Source organism: Arachis hypogaea, chromosome 10 (assembly GCF_003086295.3).
Source record: "Arachis hypogaea cultivar Tifrunner chromosome 10, arahy.Tifrunner.gnm2.J5K5, whole genome shotgun sequence".
NCBI classification, from domain to species: domain Eukaryota; kingdom Viridiplantae; phylum Streptophyta; class Magnoliopsida; order Fabales; family Fabaceae; genus Arachis; species Arachis hypogaea.
In genome coordinates this window covers 111,473,711-111,497,780 of record NC_092045.1, presented here as the reverse complement: position 1 = coordinate 111,497,780, position 24,070 = coordinate 111,473,711, and the positions used below count along the sequence as shown (strand labels likewise).

General features: G+C 37.9%; 1 protein-coding gene and 1 long non-coding RNA gene across 2 annotated transcripts; both read left to right on the top strand.

Moving 5' to 3' along the window:
- The first annotated feature begins 2,033 nt into the window (after positions 1-2,033).
- LOC112718366 (uncharacterized) lies at positions 2,034-4,384 on the top strand. The gene is made up of 4 exons (XR_003160782.3): positions 2,034-2,214; positions 2,306-2,360; positions 2,457-2,585; positions 4,058-4,384. It is a non-coding gene; the product is annotated as an uncharacterized lncRNA (long non-coding RNA).
- A 9,350-nt stretch (positions 4,385-13,734) lies between these two features.
- LOC112716592 (receptor protein kinase TMK1) lies at positions 13,735-17,703 on the top strand. The gene is made up of 2 exons (XM_025768523.3): positions 13,735-16,558; positions 16,901-17,703. The coding sequence occupies exons 1-2, from the start codon at positions 14,206-14,208 to the stop codon at positions 17,407-17,409; spliced, it is 2,862 nt and encodes a 953-aa protein (XP_025624308.1). The 5' UTR covers positions 13,735-14,205; the 3' UTR covers positions 17,410-17,703.
- Positions 17,704-24,070: the final 6,367 nt, after the last annotated feature.

Sequence of the window (24,070 nt, the reverse complement as noted above, 5' to 3'; positions counted from 1 at the left end):
TAAAGATTTGGAGGCACTACCTCTATGGTGTTAAGTTTCTTGTTTTCTCATACCATAAGAGTTTGAAGTATCTTTTTGAGCAGAAAGAGTTGAATATGCGTCAGAGGAGGTGGATGGAGCTTCTGAAAGATTATGATTTTGAATTGAATTATCATCCAGGAAAAGCGAACGTTGTGGCGGACGCTTTGAGTCGAAAGTCTTTATATGCATCTTGGATGATGCTACAGGAGGAAGAGTTACTGAAGGCATTCCAAGGTTTGAATTTGGGAGTTAGAGAAGAATCTGAAATCCTGTGTTTGAGTCAGTTGCAAATTTCTAGTGATTTTAAATCAGAACTTCTGAAGGCTCATCGAGACAGTGAAGCGTTACGTAAGGTATTACCAGCAGTCAAACAGGAGAAACAGTGGAGAGTGTCAGAAGGACAGGATGGTTTGTGGAGGTTCAAGAACCGGATTATTGTGCCAGATATTGGAGACCTGCGACAGAGAATCTTGAAGGAAGCTCATAAGAGTGGATTCTCAATTCACCCAGGGAGTACTAAAATGTATCAGGATCTGAAAGCGATGTTCTGGTGGCCAGGGATGAAAAATGATGTGGCATTGCATGTATCTAAATGTTTAACGTGTCAGAAGGTTAAAATTGAGCATCAGAGACCATCAGGAACCCTTCAGCCTTTAGAGATTCCACAATGGAAATGGGAGAGTATCGCAATGGATTTTGTGATAGGTTTGCCTAAAACCTGGTCTGGTTGTGATGCTATTTGGGTGGTTGTGGACCGATTGACGAAATCAGCTCATTTTCTTCCTATCCGAATAAGTTGCACAATGGAGGAATTAGCACGAATGTATATTAAAGAGATTGTCAGGTTGCATGGCGTGCCTTCTACCATTATATCTGATAGGGATCCTCGTTTTACATCAAGATTCTGGGGAGCTTTTCAGCGTGCATTTGGGACTCAGCTAAGTTTGAGTACTGCGTATCACCCTCAGACAGATGGTCAGTCAGAGAGAACTATTCAGACTTTGGAGGATATGTTAAGGGCTTGTGTTTTAGACCAGCCGACGAGCTGGGATCGGTATATGCCATTAATAGAATTTGCTTATAATAATAGCTATCATGCAAGCATCGGAATGGCTCCATATGAGGCTCTGTATGGCAGAAAATGTCAGTCTCCACTATGTTGGTATGAAACTGGAGAAAGGAGTTTATTAGGGCCTGAAATGATAGCTGAAACGACTGAGCAGATAAAGAAGATTCGTAGTCGAATGCTTATAGCCCAAAGCCGCCAGAAGAGCTATGCTGATCAGAGGCGAAAGCCTTTGGAATTCGAAGAAGGAGAACATGTCTTTCTGAAAGTTACACCAACCACTGGCGTGGGAAGAGCTATTAAGACCAAGAAACTAAATCCCCGTTATATTGGACCGTTTGAGATTCTGAAGAGGATTGGGCCAGTGGCTTATAGAATTGCCTTACCGCCGTACCTTTCGAAATTGCACGATGTATTTCATGTGTCACAGCTTAGAAAGTATACCCCTGATGCAAGTCATGTTCTAGAACCAGAACCAATCCAAGTGAGAGAAGATCTAACACTCCCAGTAATTCCGGTGAGGATTGATGACACCAGTGTTAAACGATTACGAGGAAGGGAAGTATCATTGGTAAAAGTAGTTTGGAGTCGAGCTGGTATCGAGGAACATACCTGGGAACTCGAATCAGATATGTGAAAGGACTATCCACATCTCTTTTCAGGTCACTAGATTTGAATTTTGAGGGCAAAATTCTTTATTAGGTGGGTAGGATGTAAACCCCGGTTAAATTAGTAGATAATTAGTCAATAAATTAATTTTTAATAAGGAGGATTAGAAATGTGAATATTATATTAAATTAGGGTAGAGCTCATCAAAACGAGAATTTTGACACTAATTTCGAAGAAAATGGTCCAAGATTGGACCGAACGGACCGAACCGGTTGAACCGGGCCCAAACCGGGCCATCGGTCCAACCGGGCCATCACATTAAATGAGCCCAACAGCTCTTCTCTCCCACATTTCACCCGATAGCAGCGTGAAGCACCCAGGGAAGAGAAGTAGCGCCGAACCTTTACGGCAAACTTCCGTACGCCGTAACTTCTCCGTCCGAGCTCCGATCGCCGCACCGTTTGCGGCCACGCGTCCACCGCGTCGAGCTCTACATTTCTACCGGAACAATTTTACTGGTAACTTGTTTAATCACTCTCAGCTTCATCTTCCTCCAATTTTCGAATTTTAAGTGGGAATATTGAATTTCTTTGATTTCTGATGTTTTAGGATCCAATTAACTTGAGAGAAACGTTCACTCTTGCTTATGTGAAGCTTGGGTAAGGTGAGGATACGATAATTCTATTTTATTTTCTTTGAATTTGAGCTTTGAGTATTAAATTGGATATATATATATATATATGTTATGAATGTGTATTAGGTTGTGAATAAATAATTGGAGCTTGAAATTGTTAATATTGGAACTTGGAGGAAGCGGATTAGTTGAGGTTTTGAGGGCTGTGTTCTTTTAGGAAAATTTTCTTGGAATAACACTTGGGAATCGGCTAAGGTATGGTTTAGGTTTCTTGCATTTAATATATAATGTTCTGTGAAAACTTAGGCTAGATGACCATAGGATAAGCTGGAATGCAGGTGTATGTTTAATATTTAGTGATTTGTCGATGAATATAGTTGTTTGAAGTTTATTGGATAATTAGTTATTAATTTTGGATGGTGAATGTTGTTATGTTAATTTGGAACGAGTTATAGTTGAATGTTATTGTTGATGAACATAGTTGGTTTGGTGCTTGTTGATTAATTAATGATTAATTAATGATTCGGTGAATTATTGATTTGAGGTATTTTGTGTTAAAAGCCTAGGAATTGTGAACTATGATTCTTAGTTGAATTTTGGTTGTTGGATTTGAATATTGTATGAGTTTAATTGTTGATCTGAAGTAGATTTTTGTGGAGATTGTTATGATAATGAGGAAGAGAATGTTGGATTGAAAAGAATGCAGGTTTGGACCCGAAAAGGGTGGCAAAGTCCGAGTTTTAGAGGAAATGCTGCCGAAATTTTATAAAAATTAGAGATTTTGTTTATATGATTATTTAAAAAGATTTAGATTTAAAGGTTATGGTTTGATTTTGAGTTATTAAGAAAATGAGCATGTTTTAAGTTTGATTCATTTAGAAAAGAATGAATTATGTTTTGGATTAGAACTATTGATAGACGGAGTGGGAGGTGTGATAATGAAGGATAAGGATTGAATATGATTGATGTATGATGATGAATGAAATGTGATTGAGAATGATGTGGATATTGATGAATTATAATTAAATTATTTAAATGGCTTATGAATTTGAATAATCTGAGATACGAGATTCCCTGGATTAAGTGCCGTGGCTTGCCACCACGTGTACCAGGTTGAAAACTCGATACTCTGTTGACCCTACGACGTAAGTGTGACCGGGCACTATATAAATTCCCGGGAATGTTACCCCCATTGAGCAATATTGATTATTTGAGAAAAATCTATGCATAGACTCTTGGGGATGCACGTCGGGGGACCGTCTAAGGACAATTCAGACTTGTCGGGTTGGCTGGATAACCGACAGATGAGCCTCATCAGCCATAGGACAGGCATGCATCATATGCATATTACTTGAATTACTTGCTTGTGCTCTAATTGGGTGTGCCTATCTGTATTTGCCATGTTAAATGTATATTTGTTATCTGCAGTACTTGTAACCTTCTTGTGTTTGCCTTTGTCTGTTTAGTTGTCTGTGAAAATGCATGATGGAGTTGGAGGTATGGAGGAATGACAGTATGGGATTTAGATTTAAGGTTAAGTTAGGATTAAATATTTTTAGAGAACCACCTTTTATGGCTTCTGTTTAATACTTTAAGCTCTATAATCTGAGTGTCGGTGTTCTAGGATTGCCTCTGGCATTCCCAGGACCTTATATATTATGTGTGTGGCACCTTTACCATACTGAGAACCTCCGGTTCTCATTCCATACTATGTTGTTGTTTTTCAGATGCAGGTCGAGAGGCATCTCGTTAGGCGTCTGGACTCTTGAAGCGAAGTGGTTACTGGGATATTTTGTTATGCTATGATGTATATATATGTACTTAGATTTCTCTCCGCATGACTTATTCTTTTTGATCCTCTTAGAGGTTTATGGAGAGGCAGGATTGTGTGTACGTACTTTTGGGTTTGGATACGTATGTATATATGTGTAAATATTCTCCGGCCAGTCTTGACTTCGCAGGCTGAGTTAGGAGCTTGATATTTTGTATCTTTGGCACTCTATTCCCACTTCTGTTAGCTTATGTTTGATAGTTATGGTTTTCTTAGCACGTAAGTTAACTCGTTCCTTGAGCGTTGCGCCTTTATTGTGCGATTTTTATTTTCCCCTTTTTCTTCAAGGCTCCTAGCATATTATAATTCTTCTGCTATTATATGTACTCATTTTATTTTAGAGGTCGTAATACCACGCCACATTTGTTTTACGACTTAAGCGTAAAGCTTAGTGTGGTAGGGTGTTACATGTTCGCGTCACTCAGCATTTCTCGTACCATGCGTGCGCGTCGTCCACGCTTTCGCGTCGTTCGTGCAGCTTCCAATCCGCACGGTCGCGTCAGGCACGCGAGCGCGTCATGGTAATTCCTTCTATTTTGCGCTGTCGCGTGAGCCATGCGACCGCGTGACTTCTCGCTGGTCATCTCCTCAATTCCTTGTGTTCCTTCCATTTTTGCATGCTTCCTCTTCATTCCTTACGCCATTCCTGCCCTATGAAGCCTGAAATACTTAATATACAGATCACGGCATCGAATGGTACGAAGGAAGATAAAAATATACAACAAAAAGGTCCTTAGGAAGCAAGTTATTAATCATAGGATATTTTTAGGAAGGAATTGTAAATACATGCAAATCATATGAATAAGTGGGTGAAAAGCTTGATAAAACCACTCAATAAAACACAATATAAACCATAAAATAGTGATTTATCACTTACCTTCAAATTGATAGGAGGCTAGTGGGGAGCGGTTGTTGAATGTGCAAAGGAGATAGCATTGTGCAGCACGTTGACGGTAGGTCGTGTGCATATTGATACTTGTGTCATGGAAGTGATTCAGAAAAGAATTCGTCACACTGTTGGTTCCAGGGACTATGACGTCTTGGTGAAGGAGGTTAGTCATGATGCATGTACTGCACAGTGCAAGGGGTTTTCTATGATAATGACATCACCAACTTTGAGATTTTAAACCATGATATAACAAAACCAAGTACAACAAAGGATACCAGGCAGAGAAGGCAACCGAACCCATCAAAGGAGGAAGGCCATGATGAAGGGTTGATGATGGTGGTGCAACAGGGAGAGGAGGATGATGACAAGGACATATTAGTAATTTTGAATGATATTTTGAATGATATTTTGAATGAATGGTTTAAATGTAGTACCAATCGCAATTGCCAGAAAATAGTAATGTATCAAGTCGTTAGTGGCAACAATCAAGGGATTTCTACTTTTGGAGTTGGAAACGGTGCTAACTATAAAGCAGACTCGGATAGGACAATTACATGTGATTTTGGTTCTATGTGCAATGGGCTGAATAGGGTTACAAAAAAGGAGAAACAAAATAATAAAAAGAAAAAGAAGGCTATTATACAGGCTGGGCCAGGAAAAAAGAATAGCACTGATAGGGAAGATGGGTCCAGCTGGCTGGGCCTTGCCTCTTCGGCTGTTGGACACAACCCGGTGGGGATGGGAGCTCGAAACATCTTCTTTCTCCTGTGCAGCACCAACGGGAACTAGATGGCGTGATCTCGGTTGAAGGGGACGGTGACCGCTACGTCGGAGACGGAAACAGTGGAAGCCTTCGGCCAGCAGATCGGGAAAGGTTCCTGGTCCGTGGTGGGGATGGCCGCACTCGATCTACCAGAAAAGCTGGTGATGGAAAACCGATGGGGCTGGTCTGACCGGTGGAGCAGCAGTCTCACCAAGTCGGTTCGTGGAAGATGAAGCCTTTGGCGGCACGAAACGGATGGTGGTTAGAGTAAGGGCGGTTGGAGTTGATGACGGTGCTACGATGGAGGGCGAGTCGTTCGCGGATCTGTCTCTGGAGAATGATGCGGCTGCAGCGCATGGGGACCAAGACGGGAACCATGCTACGCTGGGGGCTGGTGAGGAAATTTTCAGGACCAAAGTGGAGGTAGTGGGGTTGTTGGAGGGGCTGGGAAAGGTTGTGGAGGTGTTGGACCGGGGCAAGGACACTGTGCTAAAGAGAATGGGGACAGTGACTCTCAGTGCTTTGAGGAGCAAATGTTGGAAAACAAATTGACCTGGGAGCTGGCGAGGGAATCGGGTGCTGTGTTGTATAATGAAGAAGATGACATCATGGCAATTCTTCAAGCGCAAAATGAAGAAATAGCACAAAAGAGAAAATTGGCAAAACAAAAGGCGAAGATGAGGCGGTGCAGACCCAAAACTAAAAAATAGGTGTGTGAATATAGTTCTAAATGACTTTTAGTTCTTGGAATGTTAGGGGGTTACGGGGTGACGGAAAGATGAGAATGGTGAAGGATTTCAAAAAGAAAAATAACTTAAGCATGGTAGGTTTGATTGAGACTAAAAGACAGGTTGTGACTAGATTTGACGTTGAAAGGATTTGGGGAAATGTTGGGGCGGGATGGGAATATGTAGGGTCGGATGGTGCATCTGGTGGTCTTTTGATGACATGTGATGACATATTTTTTAAATTGAATAATTACTATAAAGGAGAAAGATGGTTATGCGTTGAAGGTGTCTTGCTAAAGAATAGCTTCCAATGTGCTTTTTTCTTGGTCTATGGTGCACATAGTAGGGAGGAGAATAGTTATGTGTGGGAGGAATTAAGTTACATTGCTGTTTTATGGGAGACTTTAATGAGATAGTGAATGTGGAGGAACGGAAAGGCATCGTTAACTTACCTCTGTCTACAGAAGAATTCAAGTCTTGGATGCACGATATGCACTTAATGGGTCTGCCACTTATAGACCGCAAGTTTAGGTGGTTTCGAGGTCATTCGTGCAGTCGAATTGATAGAGCTATGGTTAGTGTAGAATGGATGAAAGAGTTCCATGAGATTTGGTTAAGAGGCGAACCAAGGGGCTTGTCAGATCACTGCTCTATTATTATCGAAGATAAGAGGATGAGGGGAGGTCCTAGGCCTTTTTGAAGCCTGAATTCGTGGTTTACACATGAAGGTTTTCTTAGAATGGTTAAGGAGGAATGGAGAGGGTTAAGGGAGTTGCAGTTTACAGAAATAATGAAGGCATTGACGGGACCTTTGGGAAGATGACATAAAGACAACTTTGGTGAGATGGACAAGAAGATCTTGAAGCTTGAGGAAGAGATAAAAAAGGGAGATGGCATGGTAAGTAATGGAGTGTATGATGGAACTATGGAGGCTAGAAGGAAGGCATTAGTTACTTGTTGTGAGAGGTAGTATGTCAGGAAAGAAATTCACTGGAAGCAAATGTCTCGATCTTGACAAGCAAAGGAAATGGACAGGAACACAAGATACTTTCACCATATAGCGTCGGCAAGAAGAAGGAATAATCGGATTGATGCTCTGATAGTTAATGGCAGATTGGTTAGGAACCAAGCTAGAATAAAAATAGCCATTAGAGAGTTTTATAAAGATCTGTATCATCAGGGAAGCTCTCCTTTGTTGGGGTTCAGAGATGGTTTGGTGAAAAGGATAGATGAGGAAGAATATGTGACCTTGGAGGCGATGCATTCGACTGAGGAAATTAAAGAGGCAGTGTGGGATTGTGAGTCATCGAAGGCGCCAGGTTGTGATGGGTACAACATGAATTTCATAAAAAGGTGTTGGGATGAGATTGGGGCAGAATTTACGGCATCTGTGATGGGATTCTTTCAAACATCCAAGTTACCGGCAGATTCCAATATTACGTGGGTGGCGTTGGCCCCTAAGTTCATTGGTGCGAAGGAGATTAAAGACCTCAGACCTATTAGTATGGTTGGATGTGTGTACAAGGTTATCTTGAAGGTGCTAGTTATGAGGATGAGAGTAGTGATGCCAGGATTAGTAGGGGAGACTCAGAGTGCGTTTGTGAAGGGTATGAAAATTTATGATGGGGCTTTCAGAGCCTGTGAAACAGTGCACTGGCTTAAAAGGAGAAAGAAGGAGGCAGCCATAATCAAGTTAGATTTTCAAAAAGCATATGACAGGGTCAAGAGGAGTTTTGTGGATATTGTGCTGCAAAAGATGAGATTTGGGCGTAGGTGGAGGGCGTGGGTTATGGAGTGTGTGACCACAGCTTCTATATTAGTCTTGATTAATGGTTCGCCATCTAAACCGTTTAAAATGGAAAGGGGCTTGAGACAAGGTGACCCGCTTTCTCCTTTTTTTTTTGTGCTGGTTGTGGATGTTCTGCATCGAATGGTGGGTGAGGCAGTCAGGATCGGATGTATTCCCCCTGGTGGTTGGTCGAGACAATGTGGAGCTATCACACCTTCAGTTTGCTGATGACACTATTCTGTTTTATCCACCAGAAAATGAGACTATGAAGAATTACAAGTGGCTGCTGCGATGGTTTGAGTTAATGTCTGGACTCAGTATTAATTACGAAAAATCCAGTTTGATTCCAATCAATTTTGAAGACCTGTGGGTACAACATATGTGTAGTTTGTGGGGTTGTAAGGAAGATACCCTCCCTGTTAAGTACCTTGGAGTCCCCTTAGGAGCTAATCCAAGGCTGGTTAAGACCTGGAAGCCTATAACCGATAAGGTGGAAGACATACTAAGCCTTTGGAAAGCTAAGGTGCTAAACAAAGCGGGAAAGTTAGTGCTTATCAAATCAGTCTTGAACAACTTGCCAGTGTATTATTTGAGTTTATACAAGATGCCGAAGCCAGTTGCTGAGAAGTTGATTTCATTACAGAGAAGATTTCTATAAAGTAAGGAGGATGGGAGGAATGGTATGGCATTGGTGAGATGGGAGTTGGTTCAAGCCCCTAAGAAGTTAGGTGGATTGGGAGTTGGAGACGCTATGATTTGTAACACTGCACTGTTGTTTAAGTGGTGGTGGCGCTTTGCTAAAGAAGAGTGCCCGCTGTGGAAGAAGGCGGTCTGTTCCTGTAATAATCTGAGGCCAAATGAGCTATTGTCTACTCAGGTACTGCGCACTAGAGGAGGCCCATAGAAGGATATTTGCCATATACAAATTAAGGAGCCACATCTAAGGGATAAGATGATTACCGGTCTGGCTATGGAGATTGGTGATGGATGGTGAACTCGGTTTTGGAAGGATGTTTGGCTACATTGTGGATCCTTAAAAGATCGGCTCCCCAGGCTCTTCTCTATTTCAAACAAATGTGATTCGGTTATTGGGGAGTGTGGGTTTTGGGATGGGTTAGAATGGGTTTGGAACTTTTAATGGAGGTGAGAGCTGTTTCAGTGGGAGTTAGACCTTTTGAGTCAGTTACATGAGGTTTTGAGACCTGTAAGGCAAGTGAATAATAGGGAGGATAAAGTTGTGTGGAAATATGATAGATTTGGTATATTTTCGACTAACTCCTTTTTGCAGGTGCTACAAGAAGGAATGCTATCAGAAGACGTTACCAGTTACAGCTTCACAAAGACCATATGGAAAGGGTTGGTACCACCAAAGGTGGAGCTGTTTGCTTGGTTTGTCCTGGTAGGCAGGGTGAATATCAAGGAACGGCTAAGTTGGTTCGGGATTATTAGCCAGGATGATAAGAGTTGTGTTTTATGTAATAAGGATGTTGAGCAAGTACATCACTTGTTTTTTGGCTATGAATTTGCTTGGCAGGTGTGGAGTACTTGAATATCTGTGTTTGGCCAGCACTGGTCGTTCCTGGAGTTAGTGAAGGACCACTTCCTAAGTTGGACAGATGAGCTGTGTAGAAAAGAGGATTGGAAGGAGCGTTTGAGGTGTTTCTGTGCGATCATTTGACATATTTGAATGGAGAGAAATAGGAGGATATTTCAGAATAAAAGTAAAGGCGTAGAAGATATCATCAACATGACCATACTTAGCTGCGACGAGTAGAGGGTGTATATTCCTAGTGTTATTGATGGCTATGCCGGAGATGACATGAAGATTTCTGTTATTTTGGTTATGATACCATTTGGAGTTGCCTACTTGTTTATACAGTCTATTGCTTTTTGCTTCACATTAGTGTGTTGAGCTCTTTTACTTAAAAAAAATAACTTTTAACACGCTTGAAAAAGTTAGAAAATTCTACAAAGATTATTCTAAAGCTTATTTAAATCCAAAATACACGAAATTACTTAATGATAACTCAAAATTCTTTCTCATCTTTCTTCTTTTTTATCATCATTATCATCTTCTTCTTTTCTTATTCATCTTCTCCTTCTGGTTTTACATTTTCATTATTATTCTTGTTTTACTCTCTTAACAAGAATAAAAATAAGAAAAAAACAAACAAAGAAGAAGAAGAAACACATAATACTGCAAAATCAGTAGAAAAAAGAGGAACATACATTCATTCAACTAAATAAAATTGTAATACACATGTTCATTCAAATCTAATACGAGAAACGATGTTCTTAAAAGAAGAAATAAGAGCAACAGGAAAAATAAAGAAAGAAAAAAGAATAAAAAAATACAGAATTAAAAAAAGACATTTTTGTACTTTTGTAGGAAAATTTCAGTGTAAAAATTAAGAAATATATGTGTTATTGTTAAAAAATTTCGGTGTTATTTGTTCTGATAAATTCTACATAATTCAAAACTTTTCTTCTTCTTTCTCCTTTTCTACTTTGTTTTCTTCTTCCCTTTTATCTTTTTTTTCTTTATCTTCTCCTTCTTATTTTCATTTTCTTATAATTCTTTTTGTTTGACTCTTTTGAGAGAAATAAAGCTAAAAAAAAAAAAAGAAAAAAAAAGAATAAATGACAATAATAACATAAATAAAAAAAAGAAGAAACAAAAATAATAACACCAATCAAAAAAAGATGAGGAAACGCAAGAAGATAGGAACCATTTTTCATACTTTTTAAAATCGACACACAAAATGTTTGTGAAGTGAATGTTTCATTTGTGTTAGTGAAATACGTGTGTACATGCTATGTATAATAAAAATGATCTTTGTTAAATTTAGACTAATTTAATTAGATTTAATTGTAAAAAAAATTAAATATATAACGGGTCTCATAATTAAATAACTTGACGAAATTTGTTTCTTGCTCAAAATAGCTCTTTCAATTGCTTATAAAACCTAAAACGAGTCTCAAGTTCTCCAAAATTAACGTTGCTATTTTTGTTGAGTGGAAATTTTTATTAATAGAAATCATCACAAAGAAAAATGTGAGTAACATTTAAAAATATGAGGGACTAAATTGAATTGATTAAAACTTAAAAAACCAATTTAAAGATAATCTCAAATTTCATATACTATTTTAAGTATTTATTTATTTTTATATTATTCTTAATGTTTATGTATAATATTTTTAATTTATGTTAAAATTATTTTTAGATGTTAATTATGCCTAAATCGTTGACTTGAGTAATGTAATACTTAAATTATTTGCGGATACTTTTATAAAATTAAAAATGTAAAAAATAAAATTAAATATTAAAATTATTTTAATAAAATAAAAAAATTAGAGACAAAATATAGTATTTTACCCGTATCCTTAATTTTTTTTTAATTAAGCGTATTAGTTACTACTGAAATGTTATGGCTGGCGTGTCAACACAGTTATCCAACAAATTAAACAAAAATCCAATTTATAGGTTTGATCTTCTTGACATTATAAATTTACGGTGACCCAGAGATTTTCATTCCAAGTCTTAATATATATTGTTATTATTGCTTGCTAATTGTTTAGCTCCAATAAAATTGGTGTTATTGTGAGTATATTAGAATTGGACATAAAAAATTAAGTCTTTCTATTATTCTTAATTTGGTGTTGGTGTGTGACTGTGTGATGGATTTGGTGGAGAGTTAAATCAAACTATAATACATTTCAAATCTTACTGTTTTTTGTGGATTTATTGTTTATAGTTAATATTTATTGTATGTATAATTAGAATATAAACTATTTTTATGAAAGTTTTAATTTGTTTGGATTTATAACAGTAACAGAGTAATAATATTTTATTTAAGAGGCTTACTATACATACAAAGTCTTTTTGGCTTATAAGTCTTATAAGTTGGCACAAACCTAATCAAACACACGTGCATTATACTCCCACATTCAAGAGTAAATACACGCACGTTATTCAACCACTTTCTGTTTCCTAAACACACTACTCACCATGCATTATGAACGACTCTTCTTCTTCCTCCATGAAAACAAGTTTCTTGCCAAATTTGTTCGATCTCCTTTGTGCGTTCTCTCTTCTCCTTTTCATTGAAATCGTTTTGAAAATAATGGAACTTCAGAAATACACCCAAAGGATTATAGAAATATACCCAAACGGTTACAGAAATACACTCAAAGGATTACAGAAATATACCCAAAGGATTTAAGAAATACACCCAAAGGATTTAAAAAATACACCCAAAATTCGTTGAAGTACACCTTATGCATAATTCAGAACTCTTCCTCTTTCTCCTTCCTCATTTTCGGCTGCTTCTTCTTCTTCATTTTTTTTATTTGATATTCTCATAATTCTTTTTTGGAGGAAAAAATTAAACAAAGAAGAAAAGAATACATAATGTTGCAAAATCAAAAGAAGAACGAGGAAAAACACGACGATGAAGATGAAACACTTCAAAAACGATTTCAGAGTTTGGTGTCAAAAAATAATAAAAATCGAGAATAACGAAGAAAGAGAACATAGAGAAAAACACGTAAATGAAGAAGGAGAAAGAGAAGGCAAGAAATTCGAAAAAAGAAACAGAATTCTTTCAAAAATTAAAAATCTGTTAGAGGCGCGTTTGAGCACAATATCAATTAAAGAACTTGTAAAACTTATATAACAGAATCACTTGTATGTAGAGATTAATCCTTTCTTTAAACACATATACATAATAACTAATATAAACTCAAAAAATAATAAGATTATTTCAGTCTTTATAAATAAATAATACAATAATAGTATATTTTATACAATAAATTTTTATTTCAAAAACCTTTTCAAATTAAAAATAATAATTATTAATATTAATAAATAAGTAATAATAAATTTTTATATTAAAATAATATTTGACCTACGTAGTCCGAGTTTTACAATAGTTAAACAAAAATCGCAAGAGAACGTAAGATGCATGACTCATGAATTTAAGGGCGTCCGTGAGGGAACACCCGTGGTCTTAGGACGCTGTAGTGTCGCTGACTTGGAATTCAATTCAAGTCGATCCAATCTTTTCCATCCAACAAACTTCTAATATTAAAAAAAAAAAAAGTTTTCCCAGCATCTGATCCTTTTTTTTTTCTGTATCGCGACTACTACAAGAGTACAAGTATGACAATCATCATCATATTAAGGTGCTGCATTTATATTTCAGAGAAAGTAATGACCAAGAGCAAAAAAGAAAGGTAATTAAAATTCATAGTCATCGGTTTGAGCATGACAGGCTTGTGTTGTGTCAACGTTAAATTTTAAAAATCTATAAAATTTTTCTTATTATTATAATTAGAAGCTAAAATAAAAAATTTGAAATGAAAATTAAATCCCTCCCGGCGTCCCGGCCCTTGCAGCTGGCAGGCTGAATAATGACACATATTATTTTATTATTATTGTTTGTGATACAAAACAAAAAAAAAAAACCATAAAAATAATGATATAAGGTGGCGACGTGGCGTGGCAATATTGTGAGAGATGAGAAAGCAATTCACCGTAGCAGAAGAAGGAGGAGGAGGAGGGGAGAGAGAGAGACAGAGAGAACAACAGGAACGGGAAGTACGAATTTGGAATCTGAGAATTGTTTCCCCCACTCTCAAAAGCCACAAAAAGAAAGAAGGAAAAACCCTCTCTCTCTCACACACACACACACTTTATTCAATAATTCCCTCTTTTGTCTTTACACCCCTCCCTCATCAGTTTCACTCATCACTAACCACCTTTCTCTTCTTCTTTCTAACTTTCCATAATAACATGACTACTTTCTCAGTGTCATTTCATCAAACACCTCCTCTGCACTCTCTCTCAACCTCATGAACCTCACTCATCGCCGCCATGTCCACCGCCTTCTCTCTCTTCCTCTCCCTCTTCCTCCTCGCTGTCCGCCATATCCTCGCCGAAACCGACCCCAACGACGTTAGCATCCTCCACCAGTTCCGAAAAGGACTTGACGACCCTAAGCTCCTTCCATGGCCCGAAGATGGCGGCGACCCATGCGGCACTCCTCGCTGGGACTACATCTTCTGCGACGGAAACAGAGTTGCTCAGATTCAAGCCAAGAATCTCAACCTCTCTGGTCCCTTGCCTACCACCTTCAACCAACTCACCGCACTCACCAACGTTGGCCTCCAGAATAACCGTCTCAACGGTCCTTTACCGTCTTTCAAGGGTTTGAAGGACCTCAAGTACTTGTTCTTGGACTACAACAACTTCGATTCTCTACCATCAGATTGCTTCGACGGTCTCGATAGCTTGGAGGTTCTTGCGTTGGATCACAACAACCTAAATGCTACTAATGGTGGCTGGAGTCTCCCGCCGAGTCTTCAGGGTTCGACTCAGTTGACCAATCTCTCTTGTATGAGTTGCAATTTGGTGGGTTCCTTGCCGGATTTTCTGGGGAAGATGAACTCTCTCTCGTTCCTGAAACTTTCCGACAACAATTTGACCGGAGAGTTGCCGGCGACACTAAACGGCACCGTATTGCAGGTTCTGTGGCTGAACAACCAGCAGGGTGAGGGGCTTACTGGGACAATTGATGTGGTTTCCACTATGGTTTCACTGACAAGTTTGTGGCTTCATGGAAACAAGTTCAGTGGGTCGATTCCGGAGAACATTGGAGACTTGGATTCGTTGAAGGATCTTAATCTCAACGGAAACCAGCTAGTTGGGCTTGTACCTGATGCATTAGGTAACATGAAATTGGACACTCTTGATTTGAACAATAACCATTTGATGGGTCCTATCCCTGATTTCAAAGCTGTTAATGCTACTTTTGATAACAATGATTTTTGTCAAGACAAGCCTGGGATTCCATGCTCCTTTGAGGTCATGGCACTCTTGCAATTTCTTGGTGGGTTGAATTACCCTTCTAATCTGGTGGATTCTTGGACTCGTAATGACCCTTGTTCAGGTCCATGGTTGGGAATCAAGTGTGATACTAATGGCAAGGTTTCTATGATTAATTTGCCAAATTTTAAGCTTAATGGGACGTTGAGTCCTTCTGTTGCAAACTTGGGTTCTCTTGCTGAAATTAGGTTGGGTGGTAACCATATTGGTGGTGTGGTACCTACTAATTGGACTAACTTGTCGTCTCTTTCGTTGTTGGATCTGAGTGACAATAACATATCCGGTCCAATGCCCAAGTTTCGCCCTGGAGTGAAACTTGTGACGGTTGGGAATCCTCTGTTGGATCCACACTCCCAAGCTCCTTCATCTGGGAACAATAATCCGTCGACTGGATCTGGGAATGATGAGCCTTCAACGGGGTCTACACCCGCACACTCCAATAACAATCCAAGTAGTTCTAATGAAGCAAAGAAATCCAAAGGCAAAGCGTTGGTTACTATTGTTGCTCCCATTGCGGGTGTGGCGGCTGCAGCTTTTCTGCTCATTCCAATTTATGTGTATTGTTTCAGGAGAAGAAGGAAGGATGCTTTATTGGCTCCTAGTTCACTGGTGATTCACCCAAGAGATCCATCTGATTCGGATCGTATTGTAAAGATTGCTGTTGCTAATAATACCAATGGAAGTATCTCAACTCTAACAGGGAGTGGGTCTGGGAGTCGAAACAGCAGTGGCATTGGGGATTCTCATGTCATTGAAGCTGGCAATCTTGTGATCTCTGTTCAGGTTCTACGAAATGTGACCAAGAATTTTGCCTCTGAGAACGAGCTTGGTCGTGGTGGGTTTGGTGTTGTTTATAAGGGAGAATTGGATGATGGCACAAAAATTGCAGTGAAGCGAATGGAAGCTGGTGTGATTAGTAGCAAAGCGTTAGATGAATTCCAGGCTGAAATTGCAGTTCTATCAAAAGTTAGACACCGGCATCTAGTGTCTCTTTTGGGTTATTCCATTGAAGGGAATGAGAGAATTCTAGTTTATGAGTATATGCCTCAAGGTGCACTAAGTAAGCATCTTTTCCATTGGAAGAGTTTTGGAATGGAGCCACTCTCTTGGAAGAGGAGGCTCAATATTGCCCTGGATGTTGCTAGAGGACTGGAGTACCTTCATTCTATGGCCCACCAAAGCTTCATTCACAGAGATCTTAAGTCATCGAATATTTTGCTTGCTGATGATTTCAGAGCAAAAATATCAGATTTTGGATTGGTAAAACTTGCTCCTGAAGGTGAAAAGTCTGTAGTGACCCGGCTTGCAGGGACTTTCGGATACTTGGCGCCAGAATATGCAGGTGATTTTTTTTTTCACTAGTTCTTGAAGAAATTACATATACTCTTTATTTAAATATTTAATCACCAACTTCTTTAATATAGAATACTTAATATCTCTAGATTGGTAGCCTTTAAGCTTGTAGTTTTGGGATTGCTTTATTGTTTTGGAGTTAAGGTTTAGTTCTGTTGGTAAGTCAACTTATTCTATGGGTATTTACTTTCTTCAATGTAACTTTTTCCGAGTATGTTTGATTATACCTCATTATATGCATGGAATAATAGTGGGATGTGGTGTCTCATCCAAAATGATTGAAGAAAATCAGTTAATATTATACTAATCTTTATCTTTCAATATATTTCAGTGACGGGAAAAATCACTACCAAAGCAGATGTTTTCAGCTTTGGGGTTGTGCTAATGGAGCTGTTGACGGGATTGATGGCACTTGATGAGGGTAGATCTGAGGAAAGCCAATACTTGGCAGCATGGTTCTGGCATATAAAATCAGACAAGAAGAAACTAAGGGCTGCCATTGATCAATCCCTTGACATAAAAGAAGAAACGTTCGAGACCATCTGCGTCATTGCCGAGTTAGCTGGACACTGCACTGCCAGAGAACCAAGCCAACGGCCTGATATGGGTCATGCTGTGAATGTTCTGGCGCCACTCGTTGAAAAATGGAAACCATTTGATGATGACACAGAGGAATATTCCGGCATTGATTATAGCCTTCCTCTTAACCAGATGGTGAAGGACTGGCAGGAAGCAGAAGGAAAGGACTTGAGTTATATGGACTTGGAAGACAGCAAGAGTAGTATTCCAGCAAGGCCTACTGGATTTGCAGATTCTTTTACTTCAGCTGATGGTAGATGAAAGTGAAACAATATGGTTCGTTACTTTCTTGATTGTACCTTCTTTTCCCTCCTTTTTTATTTTTAATTTTCAATAGGTGTAGATAATCATGCTTTTTTTTCTATCTCAAAGAAAGCCTTGCAAAAAATGTGTAACATCTGTGGTGTAATATGGGTAAGTTTGAGATTTCATATGCTCTTGAAATCTCATTTGTATGCTTTAATATTTGTACTATTTTCAACTGTGACATTTAAGTGTTAATGGTTGTAGATAGTGAGGCACGATCAATGAGAATGCTTGCTACTTGTTCATCCATTTACATTTCAAAGTTTTAGATGTAATCTTTGTTTTTGGTTCTGCCAGCTGCCTGCTCTTGTTACTTTTAGTTTTTTATTTTTATTTCGACTTTTTTTTTTCTTATTTTTCGATTTTTTCTAAACTGATAAGGACATATTTGCATTTTAGATTATTACATACAATTATGTGTCGATGAATGAGATAAGGCACACAGAAACAAGTATATTGTTAACATACTCTTTGATGGTGTCGCTTTTGAACTACTGATGCGGACACTTTCTTGATTTGTTGGGTATTGTCGATCACATTTTGGACACAATATTTATTGATATTTGTTCGAAATGAATGTTTTTTGTGTTAAATTATATCTTAATAAGAAATAAAAATTTTTATAAATATATTTGGATTTCTTGATTTGTTGGGTATTGTCGATCACATTTTGGACACAATATTTATTGATATTTGTTCGAAATGAATGTATTTTGTGTTAAATTATATCTTAATAAGAAATAAAAAATTTTATAAAATATATTTGGATATACTTAAATACTATTATATATCAGTCTTATTCTTAATTTATATTTTTGAAATAAATTTAAAAATAATGTATATTATTAATTATTAAAATAAAAAATATTTTAAATATTTTATATAATTAAAAATATTAAAAAAATAAAAAATTAATTTATATTATATATATATATATATATATATATATATATATATATGTCTTATAAAATTTTAAATTTGTGTTTTCATATATCTAATATGGTACTTTGTATTAGTGTCTATGCATAATAGCTTTTGATACTACCGCAACAAAAATTTAAGAGCATTTTTTTTGTATTAGTGTCTATGCATAATAGCTTTTGATACTTTGCAACCGCAATAAAAATATAAGAGCATCTTTTTTCTCGGTTAAATATGAACAAAAATAATTTTTAGAATTAAAAACCTTATTTTTTTATACATATTTTCCTATTTATCTAAGGGTGAGAATATTTGCGTTATTTGTTCGGTTTCAATGTAATGAAGTTTGGTGACGAAATAAAATGATCGTTTCGTGCTCCAATTTGTAGTAAAACCCTTATCCGCAAGTACATAAAATTTATAGAGTCCAACAAAACTATTATGCGTAATATTAATTGTATAGTTGACTTAAGCTCAACTAAAAAAAGAACCCAGCTAATCCTCTACGTCATTTACACTTACTTGTATACAATTTTTTTTTCTCTGCCACTAATTTCCATTTAATTTGCCATAAACTGAAAAATATCAATGAAAATGAATTGTTCAATGAACTTGATACGAAGAAACTATTAACACTAAAATATATTGGACACGCGTCGCATATTCCTTACACCATATGTTAATAAGAACATTCAAATGTGAAAACCTTTTGACCAAAATCTACTTTTACTAGTGTGACAACGTGGTTGGTATTTTGGTAACACCGTGTCTTAGTCACTCTCAGCGACAGTAACGTAATGGATTCCTCACTCCCCGTTTTGTGATCATGTACAGTTAAACAATAAAGTAGTCTTTCAGATTCACAAAATGCACCGATTTAATTCCTGACTTTTCAATTAAAAAAAATACATCTAGTCAGTTTCTTCTCTGTTTTTCGTCGAAACTCTTTTCCAACGACAATAATGTGACAATTTTTTGCCATAATGGACTATGAAAAATAGCGTCGTATTAGAATTTGGCGCTAAATAATGAAAATGATGCCGCTTCAAGAACGAAGGAGTTACCAAAACTTATAACCCCCATATTTAAAGAGATTACTTCGCCACTTCATCTTCTTCATCACGTTCGAACTGAAAGCTCCATACCTTGGGTTTCGCAAGTACTGCTGAGATTTTTTGTGGTGACGCAAATTAGAAAGGGTCAAAACGTGCTCATCGGTCGTTCATAATCGGAGAAGGAAGGAGCAAAGTTTCCTCATGAATCCCCTGACACAGAGGTAGGCATGCAGTGAATAAAATATTTTTTATTTATCTTTTATAGTGTTAAGGTATCCATTGTTGTGAGTTTGAGTTGGGAATTTTGTGTTGGTTGATGAAAAATCATTGAATGCTATATTAGTAGGTAGGGTTTAGGGTACTGGATGGTGTGGGTTTGGATTTTGTGAATGCTCTGTTTTCACACAGGAAATGAGGGTGTTTTTATAATGGCAATGTGATGAAGTATCTGTTTTTAAATAATATTGGATTATTTTGTACTGTAGTTTGTTGATTTTATTATCAGTAGCATATGTTAGATAAATTGTTATACCTGTTTTTCAGTGTAGATGAAAAAATTGCTTGATATCATGTTCCACCATGGTGGGACGTTTAAGAAGAATGATGATGGAAAATTGCTTTACTCACCTGACAATAGAAGTTGTTTAGGAGATTTAGATGAGGATACCCTAGATGTTTTTTCGTGAGAAACTATTTCAAGGAGCTGGGATATGACAAGGTAGTTGAGTGCTGGTGGCTGGTTCCCGGAAGGAGCTTGGAGGTGGGACTGAGAGCTCTGACCAGTGATGATGAACTAAGGAGATGTGCTTCCATACAGAGAGGAATGATGGAGTACTTTATGTGTATTTTGAACATGGAGTTTCCACACCTGAACTGATGGATGGAAAAGGGGTTGTGATGTTACTTGATTATGAAGCAGAAGAGGTTTTCCATGGTGACTTACAGACTAACAAGGAAACACCTGTGGATAGCTCAAATCAAACCCCAGATGACAAATCAACTACAAACCCAACTCCAAACCTCTCAACTGCAAACACAATTTCTTCTACTGCAACTTTCAATCCAAACCATCCTGCTGCTGACCCCCTCACTACAAATTCTACCAATGAAGAGTCCAACCCCATGGATGAACCTGATAACTCCAAAGTATAATCACAAGCCAACTCCAAAGCCCAAGAACCTTCTGAAGTCCAACAAAACTCAATCAAAGTACAAGTCCAACTTCACTTTCAAACCCAAACCCAAATTTAAACCACCTAAAAGAATAACAAGATCTCAGGCAAAGGAGAGGAGTACTAACAAAGACAAGCAACCTCTTCATGTGGATTTAATTGTCAATGAATCAACAAGTGATGATGGCAGCTCAGAGAATACATCTTATGTCCCAATGCAAGAGGCCAACTTTAGCAATGATGAAGAATTGGTTGCAAGAGTTTCAAAATCAATTAGAAAAGAGGTCAAAAATGTTCAAAAGAAGGCAGGCATGGCTAAAGGGAAGGAGAAGATATGAAAAGATAATATAATGCAAGATGATGATGCAATAGTTGAGGATTTATCAGATGTAGAGGTGGACCTAGGTTTCATAGAAAATCCAGGTGAAGGAATTTGGTATGAAACTCTCGACCCTGGTGTAGAATCTGATGGAGCCAACTCTTGACACTCGGAGGAGATGAAAACTCCCCCTAATTCTGAGAAGGAGCTGGAATCTGATGGAGATTCAGATGAATTTCCCATCTTCTAAGGGGGCTAGAGGTTTGGTGAGCTGCAACTTCAAGTGGGCATGAAGTTCAATACCAAACAAGAATTCAGGGAGGCTGTGAGAGATTTTACCATTCAGGAAGGAAGGGGGATTAAGTTCGTTAAGAATGATAATATCAGGTGTAGGACAGTTTGTCAAGTGGTCATGGGTTGTGTATGCTTCAAGAGATCATGAGAACTGTTGCTGGCAGATAAAGGGGTTAGAAAGTATCCTAATTTCAAGCAATATGAGGCTGCAGTGTACTTTAGGTCGAAATGTGATCTGATTCTGCATAAAAACTCAATAGCTAGAGCCTTAGCTGATGCAAGGAATGTTGTTTATAGCGATGAGAAGGCACAGTATGCCTTGTTAAGGGATTATGCTGAAACGCTTCTAAGAACGAATCCCGGATCTCCTGTGAAAATTGGGGTGATTCCATTGCTTGATGAACAAGTCATCTTTGAAAAAATGTACGTTTGCTTGAGTGGTTGCAAGAACGGGTTCTGATCAAGGTGCCGCCCATTAATTGGACTCGATGGTGCATTTTTGAAGATACAGATTGAAGGCCAGATATTATCAGCTGTAGCCCAAGATGCAAATCATCACATATATGTGATTGCCTGGGCTATAGTCAATGTTGAAAATAAGGAGAACTGGAAGTGGTTTCTTGAGCTACTCCACGATAATTTAGGAGACTATAAGGCAAACGGATGGTGTTTCATTTCTGGCATATAGAAGGTAACCAAATTCTAAATATAACTTGTTGTGTTATTCATTTACTTACACATTTGTTAAATTGTTCATTTTCTGGACTACATGATACTGTATGAGATTGGTTCATTCTATTATAAGTAGTTGGTTTATTCTTGGATATTGGTTGATTGTGTGAATATTTCATACTGGTTGATCCTATTTGGACTTTATAAACTATATGATTCTCCATTTAACATAAATTTACTGAAGTTTGCATAAATATGTGGAAGTGGTTGATCCTACTTAATTAGTTTGGATTATATAGTACTGTATGAGATTGGTTCATTCTATGATAAGTAGTTCCTTAAGCCATGGATATTGCTTGATTATGTGAATATTTCATACTGGTTGATCCTACTTAAGTAGTTTAGTTTCTACTACATGTGTTTGTCATAAACAGGAATTGACTTCTGCTGTAGAAGAGGTCATGCCACAGGTTTAGCATCATTTCTGTGTATGGCACCCATGGCAAAATTTTAACAAACAGTGAAAAGATCTTGAGCTGAGGAGACTCCTCTGGGATGCTGCTAGGTCAACCACATTTCAAGAGTTTATTGATAACATGGACAAAATAAAGAGGGTCAGTGAGGAGGCATAGACATACCTGAACAAGTGGCCAAGACATTTATGGACAAAGTCTCAATTTAACCACAGGCCAAAGCTGGATAATATTTGCAACAATGCCTGTGAGGTGTTTAATGCACGAATCATGGAGGCTAGGAGCAAGCCAATCATCATATTGCTTGAAGAGGTAAGGATGTTTGTTATGCGATCGATTGCAAAGAATAAAGTAAAGTTGAACAACCATGTGGGAAAACTACCTCCTGTTATTCAGAGCCGATTGGAAAAGGTTTGCAAGAAATCAAAGAATTGGGTTCCTATATGGACTGGAGATGAAGAATATGAAAAATTTGAGGTCCATGGACGTCCAACTAACATGGTTGTCGATTTAAGTAAGAGACTTTGCACCTGCCAATTCTGGATGTTAACAGGTGATATTTTATCCTATTTGCACCAACTTTATTCTCTTCTTCATTATAAATCGCTTTACTTCATTGATTATATTGGCTGTTGTGGAGGTGATTATTTCTTGGTTTATTCACTATAGGCATTTCTTGTGTTCATGCTTGTGCTGCTCTTGCACGTGTGAACAAGAGACCCGAGGACTTCTGTCATCCCTTGGTCACCATGGACTTATAGAAGACATATGAACATCACATCAATTTTCTCTCAGGCCAATTCCTATGGGAAAAATTAGTCTACAATCAGCCCCAAGCTCCTAACATTAAACGTAAACCTGAAAAACTAACAACCAAGAGACGAAAGGATGCTGATGAGGGTACTAGTGAAAACAAGAAACCTAAGGGAACCGTTACTCTAAAGAGACAGCTGAAGCCGTTCACATGCACATACTGTGGAATAAAGGGCCACACCAAGAGGGGATGTAAAAAAAAAAGAGCCGATGAGCTTGCCGCTGCGGTAACCAAATCCAAAATTGTCCCAAATGAGAGTACACCTGCATCTGAAGCTATGAACACCACCAATGTGACACCACAAGTAGATGAAGCTCCTCCTGGTGTAGTTGTCCAGAATCATGCTCAAGTAGAGGTTACAGACAACCTTCCACCACCACCGGTTGCCACTGAGATTGACTTATCCCAACCAAATTATGGTGTTACACAAGATAAGGTACATGTATGGTATATAATGGTTTCTGACATTTTTTTAATTGCTCATTTTTCACACTAGTTTTCTAATTTTTCTCAGGCCCCACCACTACCACCAACAACAAGGCCAGATAAGTTACTAACCAAAAGGAGGAACTCACCATCACCAGTAACTGCTTCTGTTGATCCCATGCAAGGAGCAAGTGCAGCAACGTCTTTTAGGTTGGCAAATTTTTTGAAGTTTATTCCAACTCCAGGGTTTAAACCACCAAGAAAAAAAACCACTAAGTAATTGGATGCTGTGGCTGCTGAAGTCTGATTCATTACATATGAAATTTGGGCACTAGTTGTTTCCTTATTTTTTTATGGTTATTCTAGCACATAACTAGACTGTAATGGTTAACTTTTACTTTTGGTAGTTATAAACCTTTAAACTTGGAGCTCTTATTGTATTCCTTTTTGGTGCTGTATTATGGTGTTTA